Source organism: Lissotriton helveticus, chromosome 6, assembly GCF_964261635.1.
Source record: "Lissotriton helveticus chromosome 6, aLisHel1.1, whole genome shotgun sequence".
In the NCBI taxonomy this organism is placed as follows: Eukaryota; Metazoa; Chordata; class Amphibia; order Caudata; family Salamandridae; genus Lissotriton; species Lissotriton helveticus.
Window position 1 is genome coordinate 384,370,213 of NC_136067.1, and position 21,995 is coordinate 384,392,207.

General features: G+C 46.2%; 1 protein-coding gene across 4 annotated transcripts in view; it reads right to left on the reverse strand.

Annotated features, from left to right (window-relative positions):
- Positions 1–21,995, reverse strand: part of ASAP2 (ArfGAP with SH3 domain, ankyrin repeat and PH domain 2) — a 1,060,322-nt gene that overhangs the window by 370,243 nt on the left and 668,084 nt on the right. For all 4 annotated transcript variants that reach the window (XM_078647831.1, XM_078647829.1, XM_078647830.1 and 1 more), the window contains exon 17: positions 18,649–18,838. In XM_078647831.1, the coding sequence (XP_078503957.1) occupies positions 18,649–18,838 (190 nt within the window). The remainder of the gene's footprint in view (positions 1–18,648; positions 18,839–21,995) is intronic.

A 21,995-nucleotide genomic window follows, 5' to 3' on the forward strand; every position in this document is an offset into this window, starting at 1 on the left:
CTCCCTTTTTACAGTCTCCTGGCCCACCTCCAATGATTTGGAAGCAGTGGAAAGCAACTTTTGAAGCCTACATTGATGCTATAGATTGTGACACCTTCACCTCTAAAAAAAAGAGAGCGTTGCTTGTTTACAATTTAGGAGCCGAAGGCAGATCTATTCTTGAGACTCTACCTCTAGAGGAAGTGAGAGTATCCAATGGTTCTCGAGAAGATGGTGATACATTGGTGATTGACGAATATGCATCCCTCATAAAAACTTTGGATAAAAGGTTCAATCCAAAACGCAACATAGTTTTAGAACGTCACAAATTTTTGCAACGTGCACAGATGCCTGGTGAATCCATTGACGATTTCGTTGCTGCCTTAAGGATTTTAGCTGTGAATTGCAATTATAGGGAGTTTAGAGATGAAATTATTCAAGACCAATTAATTGAACGAACTTGTGATAAAAAGGTGCGAGAGAAGCTTTTGTCCTTTGATGACCCGGATTTGGAGACTGCATTGACTCTTGCCAAGTCTGTTGAACATTCCCAGTTTTGCATGAAAGAACTTAGTACGCCTACCACAGCTACACCTGTGTCATCTGAAGTTAACTTAGTAACATCCAAGCTTCCTCCTAAATATGTCAAAGCTTCAGTTCCAAGATTTTCCAGAAGTCCTAACTATACTCTACCTGGTGCAATTGACCAAACAAACCCAAGAATGATGCTCAAGCTCTGTCGTGTCATCGCTGTGGTAGCAGGTCGCATCTGGGAAATTTCAAGTTTTGTTTTGCAATTAATCAGTCTTGTTTTAAGTGTGGAAGGATGGGTCATCTTGCACGAATGTGCAAAATTGGTTTTTCTCAAAAGTCACCGTCACAAAGTGTGAAGAATATAGAATGTGAAAGTGCCCAGGATGTTGAATGTGAAAATGATGATAATTGTTATGAATTGCTAATGTTATCAGCTTCTCCTTTGGAAGCAGAAGGTATTGTAGAGATTGCATCACTTAATCAACCCTGCAGGAGGAAATCCCCTACTTGCGCTATACTCTTGAACAACAAATCGGTCACATTTCTGGCGGATTCTGGTTCCCCGTTTACCTTGATTAATGTTAAGGATTTTGGTAGTTTGGGTGACATCGCTTTAGTGTCATCATCAATTAAGATGTTTGCTTATGGTGGAAAAAGGGTTGAAGTTTTGGGTAAGTTCAAAAACAAACTTGAATTCAAGGGTGAGTGCACGCCATGTGTAACTTATGTTGTCAAAGATGGTGCCAATTTGTTGGGATGGCACGAACAAGGTGAGCTGAACATTATACTGGACACTAATCATCCTGACATGGTCTTGTCTAGGCATGAAGCCAAACAATATTACAGTTCATTAGCACTTCCTGAGTCTGTACATGTTGTGACGACTATGAATGAGAATGAATGGGTTCGTGCTTATCCGGAAGTGTTTAGCGACAATCTTGGCAAGCTTAAGGGTTTCCAACATCGGATAGTGTTAAAAGACGGGGCGATACCCGTTGCTCACAAAGTTCGCAAAGTACCTTTGAGTATGTGTGGTGAATTGAAAGGGGAATTAGATAGGTTGTGTTCTTTGGGTGTCATCAAACCAATTGAAGGGTCAGAATGGTTAAGCCCCGTTGTCTTGGCACGAAAGGCTGATAAATCTCTTAGGATGTGTGTTGACTTACGCGATTTAAATGCATGTATCTGGATAGATCGCCAACCTCTCCCTAACATTAATGAGATGCTGTCTACCCTGGAAGGTGCCAAATACTTTACCACTCTGGATATATTCTCCGCCTACCATCAGATTGAATTAAGTAAAGATTCCAGACATCTCACTTCATTTGTGACTCCTGAAGGGGCGTTCCGCTATCTTAGGATGCCATTCGGTTTGGCGTCGGCTTCTGCAGTGTTCCAACGTCTTATGGGCAGTCTATTTAAGGACACTGCAGGAGTCGCCTTCTTTCAGGATGATATCCTTATACATGGTAAGACGGTGCAGGAACATAATGATAGAGTAAGGAAAGTGTTGGATATTGTGAAGCTGTATGGTTTGACCTTAAGAAAGGACAAATGTAAATTTTTCAGAGATGGTGTGGATTATCTAGGTCACCATATTTCAGCCAAAGGTGTAGAGCCTAAAATGAAACTTTTGGATGCCATCCGTAATGCGCCTGAACCAAAAAATAAAGATCAACTGCGTTCCTTTCTAGGTCTAGTTGAATACTATGCGAAATTTGTTCCAAATTTTGCTGACAAGACCGTTTGTTTACGTAATCTATTGAAAAAAAATGCCAAGTATGAATGGTCTGAACAGTGCACGAATGATTTCAACTTGTTGAAGACTGTAATTGTTCTGGCACGCCCTCTCAAATCCTTTGACTTGAATGACCAATGCATTGTTGTTACTGATGCCAGTAATGTTGGGCTGGGAGCTGTCTTGATGCAGAAGAGAGCTAACAATTGTGAAGAAGTAATTGCTTTTGCTTCCAGAACACTGAGAGGTGCTGAGGACACTTATTCCACAATTGAAAAGGAGGCATTGGCTCTATGGTGGGGTGTACAATACTTCAGTAACTTTTTGTAGGGTAATCATGTAATTCTTAAAACGGACCATAAACCTTTAGTGGATCTTTTTACTACCAAGGGTGGTGGCAGGGCTACACCTCGCATTGCCAAATGGCAATACAGACTTGCCGAATTTAATTATCATTTGGAGTATGTTCCTGGTATAAAAAATAATCTTGCTGACTGCTTATCTAGGTTACCCCTTTCTCATACCGATCATGGGGAGGAACCGGATCAATTTGAATTGGTGTGTGCTGTGGGTTCTGTATCTGACACTGGTGCTGCTTTATCAGAAACTGATTGGAAGCGCGCCATTTCTGATGATGAGAATTTGTGCAAAGTAATAGATTTTTTGTCTCAAGGTTGGCCTAATGACAAATCCTTATCTCCTGAGTTAGTTCCCTTTAGAAGAGTTTGTGATGAACTGTCTTTAGTTAATGGTATTTTACGCCGAGGTAGTCTTCTTGTTGTTCCTACTTCACTTTGCAAATCTGTGCTTGACTTGGCTCATGTGGGCCATTTAGGTATTCGTGCCATGAAGCGGAGAGTACGTGAGGATTTTTGGTGGCCTGGTGTTGATCGGGCCATCGAGCATTGTGTTAGGGATTGTGGTGCATGTGTACTTAGCGACAAAACTCAAGTCACTTGCCCATCTTCTGTCAATCCCATTTCTGTGAAGGAAATACCTTGGAACAAGTTAGCCTTTGATGTGGCTGGTCCATTCAATGATTTAGGCAATACTCCTAAGTATGCTTTAGTTCTGGTTGACTATATGTCAAAATGGCCTGAAGTGAAGTTTGTGGAGGGTATCAATTCTGCCACCATCATCAATTTTCTTACTGAAGTTTTTCTACGAGAGGGTTTCCCAGAGGAATTGATATCTGATAATGGTACCCAATTAGTTTCTGGTGAGAAGGAAAGTTATTTTAAAAGCCATGGGATCAAACATGTGCTCACTTCTTTATATCATCCATGTAGCAATGGTTTGGTTGAGCGCCTGAATCGTGTTATTAAAGATCAGTTGCAACTTGCCTCCATAAACGGTCTTCATTGGAAACACGTAATTTCTGACATGTTGTGGGTTATGAGGGTCACGCCTCATGTTAGCACAGGTATTTCACCTTTCACCTTGCTAAGAGGTAGAGTAGCTGGTTCCAAGCTCAATAAAGATTGGATGTTGAGAAAAGACATTGACGTTACCAAGATTGGGAGAGTTGCTGATGTTAGGAGTGCTGCTCAGGCAAAATATGCTCAGAAAAGTGTCAGTACGTCTCCAGTATGTCAGGGTGATTGGGTAAGAATTAAGAAACCTGTGTTTGTACGCAAAGGACAGGCCAAGTTCTCCCCTCCTGTACAAGTCAAAGAGGTGTAAGATCAGGTTGTGGTGCTTGACAATGGGAAAATTTGGAACGAGTCGTGCATTTCAATTGTACCCAAATGCAAGGTTGAGTTTGTTAGAAATAAATTTGGTTTGGATTCCCTTGATTCCTCCTGTGTTAGGAATCCAATTACTTCTTCAACCACCTCTACTTGCCGCTCTGGTTTTCTGCGCAGGTCGTCAAGATCTAAATCTATGCCAACCAAGTATCGTGACTTTATAGTATCCTAAAATTGTTATCTTATCTGTATATTCTCCTTGGGGTTTTTTTTTTGTTTTTCTTTCTTCTCTTTTGTTATTTTAGTTATGTATGGGGGAAGGGTTGGTTTAAGGTATTTTAGCATTTTGTTAATTTTGTGTTAGGTTGCATTTTCTCCTTCAAATTTTTTTTTGGGGGTTTGCCATGTAGGAAGGGGGAGGTGTAAAGATGTTATCTTTACTGTTGTTCCGTGTGCCAGTGCGCACGGGACATTCCTTCTGTATTCTTTATTCTCTGCTGGAATGTTTACTTTCGTTTGGTCGGCAGTTGCTGCCGAGAGAGCTATCCACCGACATTATTAAAGAAGAGCTCTACTCCTACTTGGTGTCGTCTTCTTTTCACGTTTACTGTTAGATCACAAGGTATTTGGACGGCAACGCGATGTAAATGAATTGGGTGCCGAGCGTTTGGACGGCAATGCGATGATGGAATGCATTTGTCTCTGGAATGCATTTGAAAGGAAGGCATTTGTGTCGGAAAAGTGAAATTATTGTACATGGTGTTGAGCATTTGAACGGAAGGCATTTGTGTCGGGAAATGAAATTACTGAAATGTAATGCATTTGAACGGAAGGCATTTATGTCGGAAAATTAAATTATAGGTGCCGAGCGTTTGGACGGCAATGCGATGTAAATGATGGAAGGCCGAGTGAAAACGGAAGGCATTTGTGTCTGAAATGAGCGGAAGGTGGCTGAATGAGTGGATGTATGGATGGATGCAATGTAAACCATTGAGGCATCCTTCCACTCATTCAGCCACCATCCATCCACTCACCCATCCACTCATCCTTCCACTCACCCATCCACCATATTTTAACCAAATGGAATAGACAATAATCGCGAAGTTTAAATGGTGTGCTAGCAATTGAAATTTGACAGAAAAGGCCGGGGTTTCAATGATTTTCTAAAAAACAGAAGAGGCGTCAGACCCTGGGCACAAAGCCAGTGAATTACAAGCTGAGGTGGAGCCATGGAAAATGTGTTGCTTTCACTGTAGTTTGAATCCCAACAAAGTCAATTCAGTCTTTAATCCTTCCTAAATCGGTAAACCGACTGCCATGGAATTGAGTGAAAGTAACACCTATTATTCGCAGTGAACACAAATGGTAAAAGTGCAGTATGCAGCACTATATCTAAAGTTATTAAATGACTGGAAAAATAATTGTATCATATGGAGCTATTATATATTCAAAATGTGAGATTTCTTTCAACCGAAGACTCATCTTTAAACGAATGCATTTCTTTTTAAATTATTTTTTTTGTAAATAGGGTATAATTCGTACTGTTTTACAGGTGTAGGGCTGTGTTTTCCCTTCATGTTGATACAAGAGAAGGCAGCCAGTCCTAAGTGCCGTTCCCTACACTTCCAGCCCACTCCGATCTCTGCATCATAGAATATTTTGGGTCCTGTATACATTTGAGGTTCACACATTCACTCATTCCCTAGCTCACAATTCTTGCACTGTGCAGCACTAGTGATTGGCTGGAGTAGACCTTCCTGGTAATGTCATTGGATTGTAGAGCGACCCACTGTTACCAACCATGTACATTTATGTTTCCTGGGCTGCAGCTGAGTTCCCTCAGGAGTTGCACTTGGAGAGTAAGGTGGAGTCAGTGATACACATCAGGAAGTGTGAAAAGACTGCTTTTTCGCGCTAGGTGCACATGACCCTGGCTTAGTACCATTCCATTCTCACTTCAATATATTATTTCACTTCTGCAGTTTTTCTTTCTGTATTTTTCCCTTTAAGTAAGTTGCTTAGCATCCACTGTACATCCTTCTGACCCACCTAAGCCAGGTGCGCACTACATACATTTGCAAACACTAATAACTAAATAGTGAGAAATTTCACATGCTCTGTAGGGACTTGTTATCTTTGATATGAACATGTACTGTTGTAATGCGCTCTGATACCTTCGGGTCTAGCGCTATATAAAATTCTTAAATAAATATAACAAGCATTTACAATGCAACGGTCTCGGCATTGCAAAAGTTAGAGCCATTAGCATTGTAAATGAACGCGAGTTTAAGGTCTTGACATTGTAAATGACAAGGTCTTTTATTTATGTTTTAAAAACCAAAACATAAATAAAAGTCATTGTCATTTACAATGCCAATAGCTCAAAGTCGCGTAATGTGTATGGCAAACTACAGTAGCCTCCTGACGAGTGCCCTTTCACTTAATTTTTTACAAATGAAAGCCCTGGCACTTTTTTTTTTTACAAGTTAAGCACGGGTGGTGTCCATGTCTGCATGGCAGTGGTGGTGTCCGTGTGTGCATGGGAGTGGTGGTGTCCGTGTGTGCATGGGAGTGGGGGTGTCCGTGTGTGCATGGCAGTGGTGGTGTGCGTGTGTGCATGGCAGTGGTGGTGTGCGTGTGTGCACGGCAGTGGTGGTGTCCGTGTGTGTACGGCAGTGGTGGTGTCCGTGTGTGCACGGCAGTGGTGGTATCCATGTGTATGCCAGTGGTGGTATCCGTGTGTGTATGGCAGTGGTGGTGTCCGTGTGTGCATGGCAGTGGTGGCGTCCGTGTGTGCATGGGAGTGGTGGTGTCCGTGTGTGCATGGGAGTGGTGGTGTCCGTGTGTGCATGGGAGTGGTGGTGTCTGTGTGTGCATGGCAGTGGTGGTGTCCGTGTGCGTATGGCAGTGGTGGTGTCCGTGTGCGTATGGCAGTGGTGGTGTCCGTGTGTGCATGGCAGTGGTGGTGTCCGTGTGTGCATGGCAGTGGTGGTGTCCGTGTGTGCATGGCAGTGGTGGTGTCCGTGTGTGCATGGCAGTGGTGGTGTCCGTGTGTGCATGGCAGTGGTGGTGTCCGTGTGTGCATGGGAGTGCATGGGAGTGTGTGCTGCGCGCGGCCAGGTCTTGTCTCACTTCGGTGTTCTCAGACTGCCGAGACGCCGACAATAGTTCTCTGGCGAGAACGCGCTTTTCAGCGCGTTATAGCCGAGACCTAAAAAAGCACTAATTCTGAATACTTAGTGTCCCTCAGTTGCACTCCATAATGGTAAGAATAACCTTTTTCAAATTAAAACAAGTTTCACAAGTAGAATCATAGCATATCAATTCTGAAGGTATCTTGTTTATTATCATTTGGAGATCATCATAATAATACTTCTCATATATGACAGTACATCATTTCTGTGTGTTTTTAATATTGCGAAATTTTTTATAGGCCATCCCAATGCATTACTTGGCTTTTTATCCTGTAAGTAAATAATTCAGAATCAAAACTCAAGAAGGAAGACCTTCTGGTGTGTACAAGTAGAAATGAAGAAATGAATGGTAAGAAAGAACCAAGCTCTTGTGTGGTTATTGAAATGAAAGCAAAATAGGTCGAAAGTGGGTGTACGTCATACCAGTAAAATGTGCGAGGTATTTTTTATAAAAAACGGAACAAAAGAATAGGGTGAAAAAAGATGCAAAACACGAATTTACAACAAGCGTGATGTACAAGTGGTTGACACCATACGGCATAAATGTACAAAGCAGAGTGCAAGTTTTGTCACGGTGAACCGCTAATTCAACCGTGTCTGAAGTAAACAACGTGGTGGTACGTGCAGCGAAAATAAACACGTGGGCAAGAAAAAATGCAAGTCTATCTCGATTAATCAATGATTGAAAAGAGTGCAGGGACGGTACAATATAGTGAACAAAGTGCCGGTTGGAGTGTGCCGTGGTTGAACAAGTCAAAGCAGTTCGAAGGTGATTCCTACCTGGAGATGACCATGCAGGCAACCAGGTGACTAAATACCAACAGGGTTTCAAGTCTGTAATGAGAAAAATGCGTGAGACACTGAGCTGTGTCCAAATAGTAAATTCGTACCGATAGTCCACTGCAGCGCAAGAGCGCTTGCCCTCCTGTATAGTCTGGGTATGACACTGGAAAGTAGAAACGAGGAAGTGTAAGGTTTTACAAAGTGCGCCAGTATTAGAACGCATCACACAGTAGTAAATAAAGAAAGCGAACTTGCGAGGAGTCTGGAAAATGGGCGCCATGATGTAACGGGCCGCAAATCAATAGCGGAAAAATTGAAAAAGTAAACAGGAGTGTAAAATACGCTGAAGAATAGATAAACAGACTGTGATTGCCGCATAAAGAGATTTAACCGGTGAGAAAAACCGAATGGCCACTATATAATACTGATAGATAGGAACGTGCACAACGGGGACGCAAAGATGTAAAAAGCCGATGAAAAGGGCTGGTGTACAGTAGGGCTGCTTAGACGGCACGTAAAAAAAATGCATGGCTGATTATCAGCGCCGCGCGCCTCTCTGCAGACTCCCCCCTGCATGCCACAGAGGCGCGCGACGCGATCCGGCCTGCCATGCATGCCGTGGAGACAAGACCTGGCCGCGCGCACAACGTTATCCTATGGAAAAACGCTGCACGCGGCCAGGTCTTGTCTCCCTTCGGCGTCTCAGACTGCTGAGACGCCGACAATAGTTCTCTGGCGAGAACGCGCTTTCAGCGCGTTATAGCCGAGACCTAAAAAAATAGCTTTCGTTTGCAGATTGTTTTAGCTTGTTCCATCGTCTTACAGGCTATTCTCAGGAGCAAGTTAATACTAATTTAACTCCTACCCCACGGCCCATCCTCCTTTACTATCTAAAGGCTTCCTTTTTGGATCTACCCACAAACCTTCCAATGCAAAAACCTCCGCTTTCTAAGCTCTCCTTGACCTCTAAGTTAGAACCCAGCACTCCGATTGGCCAAAACCCCAGAATTCTGAAATATACCCTTGGTAATGCGCGTTCAGTGATCATAGCGTATTATTGTTGAAATTAAGGGGCTTCGAAGTTAGCTATAAAGCATCAGAAACTCTATAACAGAGGCCTGAGGGCGGCGTGCCTTCACCGCCTTCTAACTAACAAATCTGCGGTCGTCCTCCCAGCTGTGCGCGCCTTCCTCCGAGACAGAGCTTGGAGGGGCCCTTAGAACACAAATTTGCTTTAAACTGCTTTAAATATTTAATCCTCTGTACCCATGAAACATTTCCAACACGCTGCACTGCTCACAACATCAGGAACGGACTTAAAATGTTTGCATCGAAGCAGGGACGGATTAGTAATGCGGGCACTCGGGCATGGGCCGAAGGGCCGGTGCCTCAGTGCCCTCTATGGGCCGTTTTCCCCCCTTTCCCAGTCCACAGAGAGCACTGGAAAGCAGCCTCGCTGTGCGGCCATTCAGCGATGTTCAGCTGTAGCCTCTCCTTGACCCCCCTCCCCTGCCAAGCAATCACGGTGATGGTGGGCTGGGGAATCAGCCTCCCAGGGGGCAGGTGTTGCTCAGGCCTTTGATCCATTTTCACCTCGGCCCCCCCCCGGGGCCCACGCAGCCCTGAAACAGTGTTTGCATTAACCACCTCACCCACAGCCCTTCTCATTTAGGGCATAGTGGGCGAGGAAGAATGGGTCTCGCTGTGGGGGCCAGGTAAGGTTGGGAACTGGCACCATCTTCACCTTAGCATCACCCCCACGCCCATGGATGGCCCAGCAGCAGTGTTTTTTGCTTTATCCCCTCTCTTGCCAGGCCATTGACCCGAGCCAGTGAAGAGCTTGGGAGAGCTGAGTAATTTCCAAATAGCTGGGGCCTCGCTGTTTTTCAGGTGCTCCTGTGCTGGATGGCTGGGGAATATTTTGTAGGAGAAAGGGGCCTTGCTGTTTTTCAGCAGGGCCGGCGCTAGGCATGGGCAGTGTTGGCAGCTGCCCAGGGCCTCGCACTCAGCCTACCAGCATGGGGCCCGCAACGGTGGTGTGATCTGTTGTTTCCCTAACAATCAATTTGGAAGAAAATTGTCTCCTTGCACTTTAAAAAAAAAAATGTATTTATCATTTTCAAAAGAAAAGTACAATAAGACAATTATAGTCATATATAGCAATACAATAGTGAGACATAGAACAGAGCAAAAGGACAATCATAAAGATGAGGGAGAGCAGCGGACAACGCGCAATGAGGACCATCATAATAACTCGGGAACTGGCTGTACACCAATATCGTCATGAAGAAAGGTTTACATTGACGTGGCAATAGTGCATACCAATACAAAGCGCAAACAATGAAAACTAAGAACCGTATTCGCATCTCTGGGTCTCACAAAGCACATACCATCAAACCAGATCCCAACACTGTTCAGTACATCAGATAGGATTGTAGTAGAAAAAGAAAAAGGGGGGGGGATTGAATGCAATAGAAATACATCCGCACTTGCGGTTCTAACCAACCCCCTCTGGGACAATGGAACTCATCGCCTGAGATTGTTGTTCGCCAATAACTTTAGCAATGTATGAACGATATGGCCCCCAAATATCTATGGGGCGGGATGCGAGTGGGATCTGGTCAGAATATTCGACACAATTAACATTACAAAAAGCCATGCTTCTAAGCCAAGAGCGGATGCTAGGAGAACGCTTAGAACACCAAAGCAGCGCAATTTCACGTTTTGCCAACAGAAATCCAAGGGCAGGGAGTTTGCGGATGGTGCGTGGGAAATTAGCGACATATCCCAATAATGCAATTTCGGGGGTAGGTCAATGCCCAGCATATCGCCAAAAATGCGATGCATTTGGACCCAAAAGTCATGCAAGAGGGGGCAGGTCCAGGAAAGGTGGGAGAAATCCGCATAGGGAGCCTTACACTTAGGGCAACAGTGTGGCCTGCCGGGGTCTATCTTATGCGAAAGAGCAGGGGTGTGGTAAAGACGCCTTAAAAATTTAAAGTGTACAAGTTTGTGTCTACTGTTAAGGGATACGTCCCTCGTGGCTCTACAGCACTGCATCCATTGCTCATCTGTTATTGGTTTACCCAAGTCTCCCTCCCATGCAGCGCGTATTTTAGAGTCCAGAGAAGGGAGCAAGGCCACACATGCTTTGTACAGCCTAGAGACCAAGTGTGACCCATTCTGACTCTGTATGATAAGCGTAAGTGGTGTAGTGTCATCAGGGGAAATCGGATATGAGGGGAACTCGGCCCATAGCATGGACCAGAGTCTAGTCAAAATGAAAGAGTCCATAAAGGAGCGGTCAGTAAATCGTTGGTCCTCAGTAATGGAAAAGACATGATCCTCGGGGAAGAGGTCGCCTATTGTGTAGATTTGAAATTCGGACAATGTGCGTTGGACCACAGGCTCGCTGGTTATAGGGAGCCAATGGGCGTTGGGCAGAGGAAGGGCGGGAGAGTACAAGCGGTCCATTCGAAGCAGCCTATGCATCTTGTCCCAAGCCCAGCACGTCGACGAGACAGTTTGTATATCTTGCGGGTCACGGGGGATACCCCTGGGAAGAACAGTGTTAAGAGGCACAGGGAGCACCAAGTCAGCTTCTGGTTTCAAATACAAGATCCTGTCATCCGGGTGGAACCAGGAGTGCGCGTATGAGCCTTGCGCAACCAGAAAATAAAGATAAAAAACAGGAAACCCAAAACCGCCCCTCTCATATGGCAGCGTCAAAACTCGCCAGGATACTCGTGGAGTCTTGTCACCCCAGACCAATCGTAACAATAAGGAACGTAGTTGAGTGAAAAAGGTCTTGGTGAGCGGAATCGGGAGGTTATTGAAAAGGTATAAGAAGCGGGGTAGAACATTCATTTTTATTATAGCAATCCGCCCGGCCATGGACAGTGGAAGGCGCATCCAACGCTCTGGGTTGTCCTCTAAAAAAATCAAGGGCACGTCCATAATTCAGTCTAATTATGGAAACCGTGTCGAGATGCACGTGAACACCCAAATATTTAACCGATTCAGTGTTCCACTCCAGTGGAAAGGCACAGTTCCATTGTACGGTGGAAGGGGTGAGTGGAAAATGACGGATTTATGCCAGTTGATGCGTAGGCCTGAATACTCTCCAAAGCGAATTGTCTCAAGCACTAAAGGTTCTAGATTGACCTGAGGTGTTCTTGCATACAAGATCGTGTCATCGGTGTATAAAGAAAGGAGGAGAAGGCCAGTACGGAACTGTAGTCCCCGATGAAGGTGCTTCTCCTGAAAATGGCGAACCAAAGGGTCCATCGCAAGGATGAACAACAGGGGAGAGGGGACAGCCCTGGCGTGTACCTCGCGACAGTGAAAAACGTTCAGAGATAGTGCCATTCAAACGTAGCCGGGCCGTGGGTGCGGTATATAACAGAGCAACTGTAGACACAAACACCTCCGGCATACCCATGCGTCTCATAACAGATAAAAAGAAGGGCCTTTCTAGTGTGTCAAACGCTTTTTCAGCGTCCAAAAGCACAGCGGCAGCCGGGGTAGAGGGGTCTATGCGATGTAATACCGAAAACAGCGTTCTCAAGTTTAAGGAGGTGGAACAATGGGGGACAAATCCCGACTGTGCGGGCGAGATAATGGATTCCATCAAGAGCGAGAGCCGGATGGCCAGAACCTTAGCCAGGATTTTATAATCCAGGTTCAATAAGAATAGGGGTCTGTACGAGCCACAAGAGGAGGGGTATCGGCCAGGTTTCGGGAGAAGGACGATTACCGCCTCACGAAGAGTCGGTGGTAAAATGCCAGATTCTAGTGCTTCAGCATACACCTCTACAAATCTCGGGATCAACTCCTCTTTATATTCCTTATAAAAGGCCGCGGAGAATCCGTCCAAGCCCGGCGCCGAGGAGCCTCGTAATGCGTCAATGGCTTCGACAATGCTATCCGGAGTGATGGGCATAGCAAGGAATTCCTGCATGTGTTTTTCGAGATAAACCATGGCAATCTCATTTAAATAAGGTCCAGGGCCCAAGTGAACTCCTGACAGCGTGGATGTGTAGAGGGTTTTGTAGTATGACAGAAAGGTGTTGCAGATGGCGGGGGTGGAATAGTGTCCTGTTCCTTGTGGGTCTACAATTTCCGTAATATATGACGCTTGATGTGGAGGGCGGAGCAACTGCGCCAATAGTTTGCCCGGTCTGTCACCCTCCCCATAATGGCGTGCTGTGTGTTGCTTGCACAAAAACCGCAGTTCTCTGTCAGCATTCTCTCTAAACTCCAGTAATAGTTCCAAGCGTCTGGCCTCCCCAGCCTCCGTCGGGTTAACCAGCAGTGTCTCGTCCACAGCTGAGATGTCTTCCTCGATACGGGATAGAGTGGACCGGATATCTCGCAGGGCACCCACATATTTGGCGATACATACCCCGCGAATAGTGGCCTTGAACCCCTCCCAAAGGGTACCCCAGGATCCCACAGACCCGGTGTTAAGGGCAAAATAGTCCTCAATGGCACATCTGATCTCCTCAGTAAAAACCTGGTCTGTCAAGGCCCTACCGGGAAACCGCCACTGTCTCTCATAGCCCCCCAACCTGGGTATCTGCAGCGTTGATACAATAGGGGAGTGATCAGACAATGTGCGCGGCAGAGTAACAAGGTCCTCAGCCCAGCCCGCGACCCCAGGAGAGAGAAGCCAGTAATCAATCCTGGTGCGTGTGTTGTGAAAACTGGAATGGTGTGTGTAGGCTGGTGAATGAGAGTGAAGTCGGGCTTCTATGTCAATGAGGGAGAAATGAGTGCATATATCAGCTAGCACTCGGCGGGAACGGGCTTTAATGTCCGGGGAAGGGGAGGTGCTATCTCTAGTGGGGTTCATTAGCAAGTTAAAGTCTCCTCCAACAACCAATAGGTCAATGTCAATATTAAGGAGTTTCACCTGTAAGTCTTGAAAAAAGGAGGGGGAATCGAGATTGGGGCCGTAAACTCCTACCAAAGTTATCTTGTAGCCCATGAGTACGCCAGTGACAATCACATATCTACCCTCGCTGTCTACTACGCTACCGGACAACACAAAGGACAGCCGTCGATGTATAAATATGGCTACACCTGTAGCATATCGACTGAAGTTTGAAAACACCCGGTGGACTCCCCAGCTTCTGGCGATGGAAGCTGTGTCTGCTTGTGTCAAGTGTGTCTCTTGTAAAAAAAGAATATCGATATTATGGCGAGCTACATAATGAAGGACCTGTTTGCGTTTTCTGGTATTATTCAGGCCCGAACATTCCAGGACATTAAAGATAGTCTGGAAGGCCCAGACTGACGTCCTTCTTTAGCCATAGAGCATGAAAAAACAAAAGAAAAGTGCACAGTGCGCTACTCAATTCCGTCTCAGCTGTTTCACCATTGTCAACATTATGAAATGTACACAAACCCAAAAAACACCCCGCCCCTCACCCACCACCCAGCCTCCTAACATCCCCATGGAGGCAATCCCCAAATGAACAAACAATAGTTATGAAGGATCTACATGCCAAAATCCAAATAATAAAACAATAAAACATCAAGATGCAAATCCCAAAGAAGAAAGACAAAAAGGGCATTCGCCATGGGGGGTAGCAACGCCTCGCCTATCGGGCATCCTAAACAGCGAAGAAATCGGAACAATGCATAGCAGTAAGCATATGGAAAGCCCACATCAAATTGAACCACATATTGATCAGGACGAAAGAAAGTGACAATTCAAAACATCAGCCCTGGCCCAGATCGGCGAAAAGGTCGACGCTGTTCTGCGAGTCTCCGCGGGTCGGGGACTGTGGTGTGGAGCCGGAGGCTGCCTGAGATCCCCGCTTCCTGTAGTTCTGGCAGAACTCCTGCACCTCAGCAGGGGATTCAAAGAAACGTGGTTTACCGGCCACCTCCACCCTCAACCTCGCAGGATACATCATGCTGTACTTGAGACCTAGGTTACGCAACGTCGCCTCAACTCCAGCATATTTGCGACGCGCCTCTTGCACCAGCAATGTGAAATCTGGAAAGAAGGAAAGGGCACTGCCCTGCCACTGGACCTCCCCTTTCTCGCGGGCAGCGCGTAGTGCAGAGTCACGGTCGCGGAAGTTCATGAGTCTGGCAATAATCGGGCGTGGAGGTAGACCAGGCCGAGGACGAGGTCCCAAAGATCTGTGAGCACGTTCCACAACAAATCCACTCTTGAAAGTGTCTCTGCCAAACAGTTCGATGAATAGTTGCTCAACAAAGGTGTCCATGCGTCCCGTCGCTGTCGTCTCCGCCACGCCCATTATACGGATGTTGTTTCTTCGGCTACGCGCCTCCAAATCCTCGTTTTTTATGGCTACCTCTTTTAGGATTTTCTCGACGCGTTCCAGTCTTTTCAGTGACTTCGTGGCATTGTCCTCAATGTCCGACACCCTGGACTCCACCACGTTTAGGCGGCGGTCGTGGGCCTGGACCTTAGTTCCCATATCAGCCAGCTTCTGCTCAAGGGTATCGAAGCGACTGTCAAGCGACTTGAAACCCGCCCGCATTTCACCTAGCATGGCTGTAACCAGGGAGGTAGCATCACCACCGTCAGCAGGTCCAGTGGCCCCAGCAGACGGACCCGGCGGGACGTCCGAAGTGAGGAGGGAGGTTTTGTCAAAGCTGAGTTTACGCTGGTTGGGATCTTTCTTCCCATAATTGAACCAAAGGCAGCAATGCGGCGCGGAGGAAAAGCAGTGCAGCCAAAGAAAGAAAGCAGGAGCTCGAGGAAGCAAACAGGGGAGGGCCACCTAGCACTAGAGTTCCCAGGCCGTCGTGGAGCTGATGGCTGATGTCCAGCACAGGCAGCAGCACCGATGAATCAAGTCGATGAATCAAGGCGTCATTCAGGAGAGGGGTGGCGAAAAAAGCACGACCCCAACCAAGGCTAGTGTCACTAATGCCCCCCACGAGGGCAACAGTCCTCACAGGCGCAATGGTTCAGCGCTCAGGCAGCGTGAAATGGCCGACTCGAAGTCCAGGGACTGTTGAGACAGGCACTGCAGAATGGGGAGAGGTCCAACCGACCATCAGGCTTCTCATGAACGGCATCGTGGCAGAGACAGCAGCAACCGGCGCACAATGCAGTGCTTGTTCCATCCAATGAGGCCCAGGTGCAATGCGATCCCTGTGGGGGCAAAAGAATTGCCCAGATATTCAGTATGGGGGAGAGGTGTGATCAGCGTGGGGATCAGGCGGGGCCGCCACACAAAACCAGCCCGGGCAACCCCCAGGGCGCCCGATACCTTCACTATAGCAAACCCTGCCCTCCACAGGCCCACCAGTACCACCCCGAGTCTCACCAGAGATCCCGTCACCCGGGGCCCCGGCTCCAGGACGCGTCCAGGCCCGAAGGCCGCGGGACCACCCCGGGAGCCCAGCGCCCCCGCAGCGAGATCAAAACAGGCGGCCAACAGGGGGGAGAGGTCCGGGGCCCGCGGCCGCAGGGGGAAACACGTCCGGCAGGGGCACCCCAAGAAATCACTCACCGGGAGGCGGGCGCAGATAGGGAGGACGTCGCCGAGGCCAGGGAGGCCTACAGTCCCCTCCGCCGTTCGAGTCCCTCACGCTGTTCCCCGGGCGATCGAAGCCGTCAGGGGGTGCAGGATCATCTGCTGAGCCGGAGCGGTGGTCGATGCGGGCAGGATAGGGGCAGGTTACATGTCAGGCTGCACTATTGGGAGCCCGAGTGGCGGAGCTTCGCACAGAGGCAGCCATTTCGGTCGCCTCCGTGGCCACGCCCCCGTCTCCTTGCACTTAGGGTCCATGGGAGGGGCCCCCTCCCTGGGCCTCTCAGGGATGGTGTCTAGAGGCCTAAGGGAGGGAGACGCTTCCTCTTGTCCCAATTGCAAGGAGACCCATTCAGAAACACTGCAGGATGCCCATTGTCCAGCATATTACCGACCCCACAGTTTTAACTTTTAGCTCACAAGCAATTCTCAAACCTATCGTGCTGAGGGTGTGAGAATTGCTTTTGGGTTGTAAGCTAAAACTGTGTGGGGGCTAAAATGCTTGACAATGGGCCTCCCGCAGTGTCTCTGAATGGCCTCCTTTCAAAGGGTCACTTATTTAAATTAGAGGGGCCTCGCACATTCCCTTTTGGCCCAGGGCCTCGCAAATCCTAGAACCGGCCCTGTTTTTCAGTTGCTCAGCTTGTAGGACATTGACACCTTGGCCCTGTGTGCTTCCCAGGAACAATATCCTCCCACTTACATTCCTCATATGTTTCATGAAAGGGCAAGCCCCCGAATGTGGGCCACGATCTGAAAATGTGGGCCACACCCCTGTAATGTGGGCCACGCTCCGCGAATGTGGGCCACTTTTTTCATCAGTGCCCGGGCCAAATTGTGATCCCAATCCGATCCTGCATCGAAGCATCAGAGGGCGGACGGTGGGAGAAGTAAAGTGCCATTCAGGTAGGGACTGGCTTTCCAACCCTCCCAGGCTATAGATACACCAACAATGGGACAAAACGCAAGGATAGAAAACTCAAATTGCGGGACTGCAACTTCCGTGCACACATGCAGTAACGCATTAAGAAACCACCTCACTTGCATTCCAATGACTTACCGATTTCAAGGCCAACGTCGGGAGAACCCGTACAGACACAATGGATGCAGGCACGGTGGGCGACACATTATATAACACCCACCCCCCTCAGATACGAGATCACGCGTTGTATTGACGCGCGATTTAAAGGAATGCGATGTGCTATGCTGCCAATAGGATTCACCGCAGTAGCGTCGCAAGGACGTTCGATGTGAAACATGGCGGTGTAACGCTATATGCAATGTAAAGCTGCGCATTGAAAAAGTTATCGCTGTAGCATCATACAACCGAACTCAGGTGCATCCAGATCAGCTACAGAAACGGCACCGTAAGAAGGGATTAGTAGTGAGACTGATTGGCATCTTGACACCTTCCCAACTTCTCTTTCCATAGAAAGTGGGATGGCGTTGAGACGCGTTTTGCCTTCTTGGGTTTCCCCTTCAAATTGAACTTTGACGAATCTGATGATTTCGACAACAAAGAGAATCTGTCTCTGGTCAACTCAGAACTCGAGAGCAGGAGCGGGTCCGTGCACTCGACTTTGAGCGGGAGCTGGACTTACAGGAGGTCCATAACTACTTTTGATGCTCGGCCATATACAACCTTGCATTGTGGTCCTGGATCACCTTTGGGTACACTGGAGCACACTCACCGCACAACCTGGAGTCATGCCCAAAGACACACCTTGTACAAGTTACTGACACCTGTTTCCGACACTCACAAACTGGTTTGAACATTTTAGTTTTAGGTGGGAATATTGTTTCTTTGCACACTTGATTCGAACAGGAAAACAATGAAAAATTATGAAAATTAGAGCAGAGCTCCGGTTTCACATTTGAAGCCGCGGAAAGAAAGGAATGGAATCAGTGCGCAGGGTTGCTTACATGACGCTCCGGTCTATCACTTAAGGGGTAGAATGAAACCAACACAGTGCTTCAAGGCGCCACCCAGCAGCCTGATGGCACTGCTGAGAAAATGTCAGTTTCAGTATGGCACCTGAGCCTAGTCTAAAGAAGAGGAATCTAAAGTTAGAAGTGTCCATTAGATAGTAAGATTAAAAATAACCTTTCAAAGAAATATTTAAATTGCCTTATGATGAATATTATTGCAACAAAGTCAATCTCACCCCAAAAAATTATATTTGAATAATAAACCGAAAATGTGTTCTTACATGTCCGTTGGCCAGTGGAATTATTTCAGTCAGATCCGCACCATCAGCATATAGTTGTATTAGTCCAAAAATGTCTCTTGTTTTGACAGCTTCACAAAGACTGCTAAGCTTAGCAGAATTATCAACATATTTCTTCCTTGCATATTTTCTTTCAATATACTTTGTATTAATGTAATCCTTTCTTGCATTCCTGAAAGATTAACATAAACTACTCAAAATAACTGTTTAGTTTGTATAATGTTAAAAGCACTCCAATGATATAAAACTGCAAATAATACATACCACACATTTCAATAAGAGATCATAATCAGAACGGGCAGATTAATCAGAAAACCAACAGAAAGGTAAATGCCTACGTTTGGAGTAAAATCCTGACTTTTTTATTTTAATTTTTGTTAAGTATAGCAAACTCCAGAAGCACTCTGGAAATCTGCAACAGTCGCTAGTCTAGTTACTGACCTTTGATAACAATATTTCTGGTAGACACCTCAGCTTCCTACAGATTCCTCCCCTTACAAATATCTACGAGGTGCTTGGCTAGTTCCAGAAACTTTTTCCCTCAGCAATAGCTTTGTCATGCAGTCTCAGCGGCAACTCTGCCCGCTCAGGATGTTACAACATTTGAGTATATAAAGCATCAACCAGTGTGCTTGCATCTGTTCCTACTTTATCTGCACCCCATCGAGGTGTGATGAGAACAACTGAGACAGCATCAAGACATTGACAATACGACATATATGTTTGCATTCCTTGGGACCTTAATAATCACAAGCACAAACTCACAGGGGAAGATGATGAGCATTTGACCTGAGAAAATCACAAACTTCCGCATTTGGAATGTGCTATATGTTGCAGGAATCCTCAACGTTATATGCCTACAAGAAACCCCTTGCAGAAACCTTGCTCAAACACATTCACAAGTGTAAATTGATGTTTCGTGAAAACTACACATGGGGTTCACACTGGTATGGAAAGGTTACATATCTGCGATCCCAGTTCAGCAGTGTAGGAATCTAGATTGAGGCCATAAATGCAACATAATTCCCCGCTGCCTGGGTGGAACCTGGAACACCTTTTCTCATAATGTTTTTAATGAAATTGACATTGTAACATGTCATAAATCCATGTTAATTTCTTCTAACAGTGTTAGACTGTCAGAGATGCGATTTTCTTTCTGAATGCCTGAAATGTGGAAAATAATCAACTTCTTGAGGTTACATTACCCGATGGGTGTGGGTGCAATGAATGTGTGGAGCCCTGGAATGCGGCGGGAATAGGGACGTTTTCACACTCTGCCTGCATGATTGGAATCTGTTTGACACTTTGTCGCCTGTCATTCCTATAATACATGAGATATTATTGCTGATCATACTGCTTGCTTACGTATTCAACTGTGTTGTGTTTTGTCTGCTTAAATGCAAATATTTTTTTTTTTTTAAAACAACTTCTGGGGGTAACATATTCTGTCATAAAAGAACCACCATTCAACATTGAGCGCATGCAGTTAAAAATGCAGAACGATAGGCTTACATTGAGAAAGATGAAAAATAAAGCCTTTTCCTTAAGGACATAGGAGGAATCCCAACCCACAATACCTAGTCATGGCAGTCGCTTGTGGGATTCAACTCTTTTTTGAAGAATAATAAAATGTAAAGTATCTACAGCTGAATAGGTTTAGTAACAGCTGGGGAGGAGAGTGGGTTGTTTATGACTTCTATTAATAGGTCTACGATGAACAGCTAGGACCACAGGTACGTAACCTTTCCTACTGCATTGTAGTATCTTAACTGATAGCCACAAACACGGAACAGAGTAGCACACAGGCCACATCAGCTGAGGAAGCCTCCTGGGGCGAGTTGGCCGCCCAAACCACTGGATCGCTGCTGCGTAGCACCAGGGAGCAGGACCCCAACGCTCAAAAGTTGCACCCATCCGAGTTCTGCTGGAACTGGGAGAGTTGTCGGAGTGGATCTTGGTCGCCCAGAAAGCAAGGTACTGACAAAAGAAGGGAACAGCTGAACTCGCTCTACCAGGTGACTGGTAGACCAGTGGCAATTGGACTTCTGCCAAGCTCAAGAGGAGTTCAAAGGACATGTACCCCTGCGGCAATGGTCACCTCACCAAGCCTGTGGTACGAGGAGTACCATGGGGAAGACCCACGTCAACCACACAGTATCTTCAGCATCCTGTATCCCTTGCATAAGTACCACTCCACCTGAAGTCAATTGCAAGGAGTCACTGACGCTGGAACTGAACTGAAGACTGCTTTTCTGCACAACAGAACTGCGTCTGTGGACTTGGCTGGTTCCCTTGACAGGATTCCTGCCAGAGTTGATAACCTACTGTAGCTCTAAAGTGCCGCATTGATACTTACCAAAGAATTTCCTGAAAATGTTTCGGTCAAATTTGTTGCATTTGCCAATGCTTGGTCACAGGCAAGAGAAAAGTGCTGGTTTAGTACATCTAGTAAATACCTTTTCTCTGCGTGGACATTTTTCATTTTGGTGTCTAAATGAAAAAAAAGCTCTTTTTATACATTGGCGTTGGATTTCTCAAGTGTCATGTGTATTTCTTTCTCAATTGTTTTGGTGCGGTTTAAATGCTTTACACTTGTTTCGTTGTGTAAGCCTGCCTACTCAGACACAAAACTTTCCAGGCTTGGTAAGTGTATTACACAGTGAGGTCTCTCAACCAAACCACATAATACATCCCATTTCCTCATACTTTGGAACTATCTTAATAAAAGCAGATAACCCATTTTATATCTAGAGAATGGAAAGATCTTTCCACTTCATTAAATGGGTTAGGAAAGAAAGTAGCAAGAGTAATAGACTGGTTTATTTTAAAATCAGAAACTACATTTTGTAAAAAGGAAGATTGCGCTCTTAAAACTGCCCTATGCTGATGAACAACAGTGAAGAAATAGCTACATACCTTTGATAAGGCTTTATCTGGTAGACACTATCAGACCGCAGATTCCTTACCTTAGAATATTTCCCAGGCGTCACACTTGATCCAGAAAATCTTGAGCAGTACCTTTGTGTGCCAGGAAGTGGTGTCAATTGGCTCTGCGTCATCAGTGCCGTCTACGCCGGCGTTGACATGCACTGTGCCAATATAGGGGCCACACCAGTGTTTTGACACCAGTTTCTTTTTGTGCCAGAAGCACTGAGCCACATTAGAAAGTCGCTGGGCTAGTGTGCCAACACTAAGGACCTACAGGGACCTTCTAAACAGAAAACAAAGTTCACAAAAAGGGGGAGGATAGGAGGGTTTGTAAGGATTCTACAGCTAGAAAGGGTCTCTACCAAATAAGGCATTAAAAACTCCAGATGAAAATGAGTTAC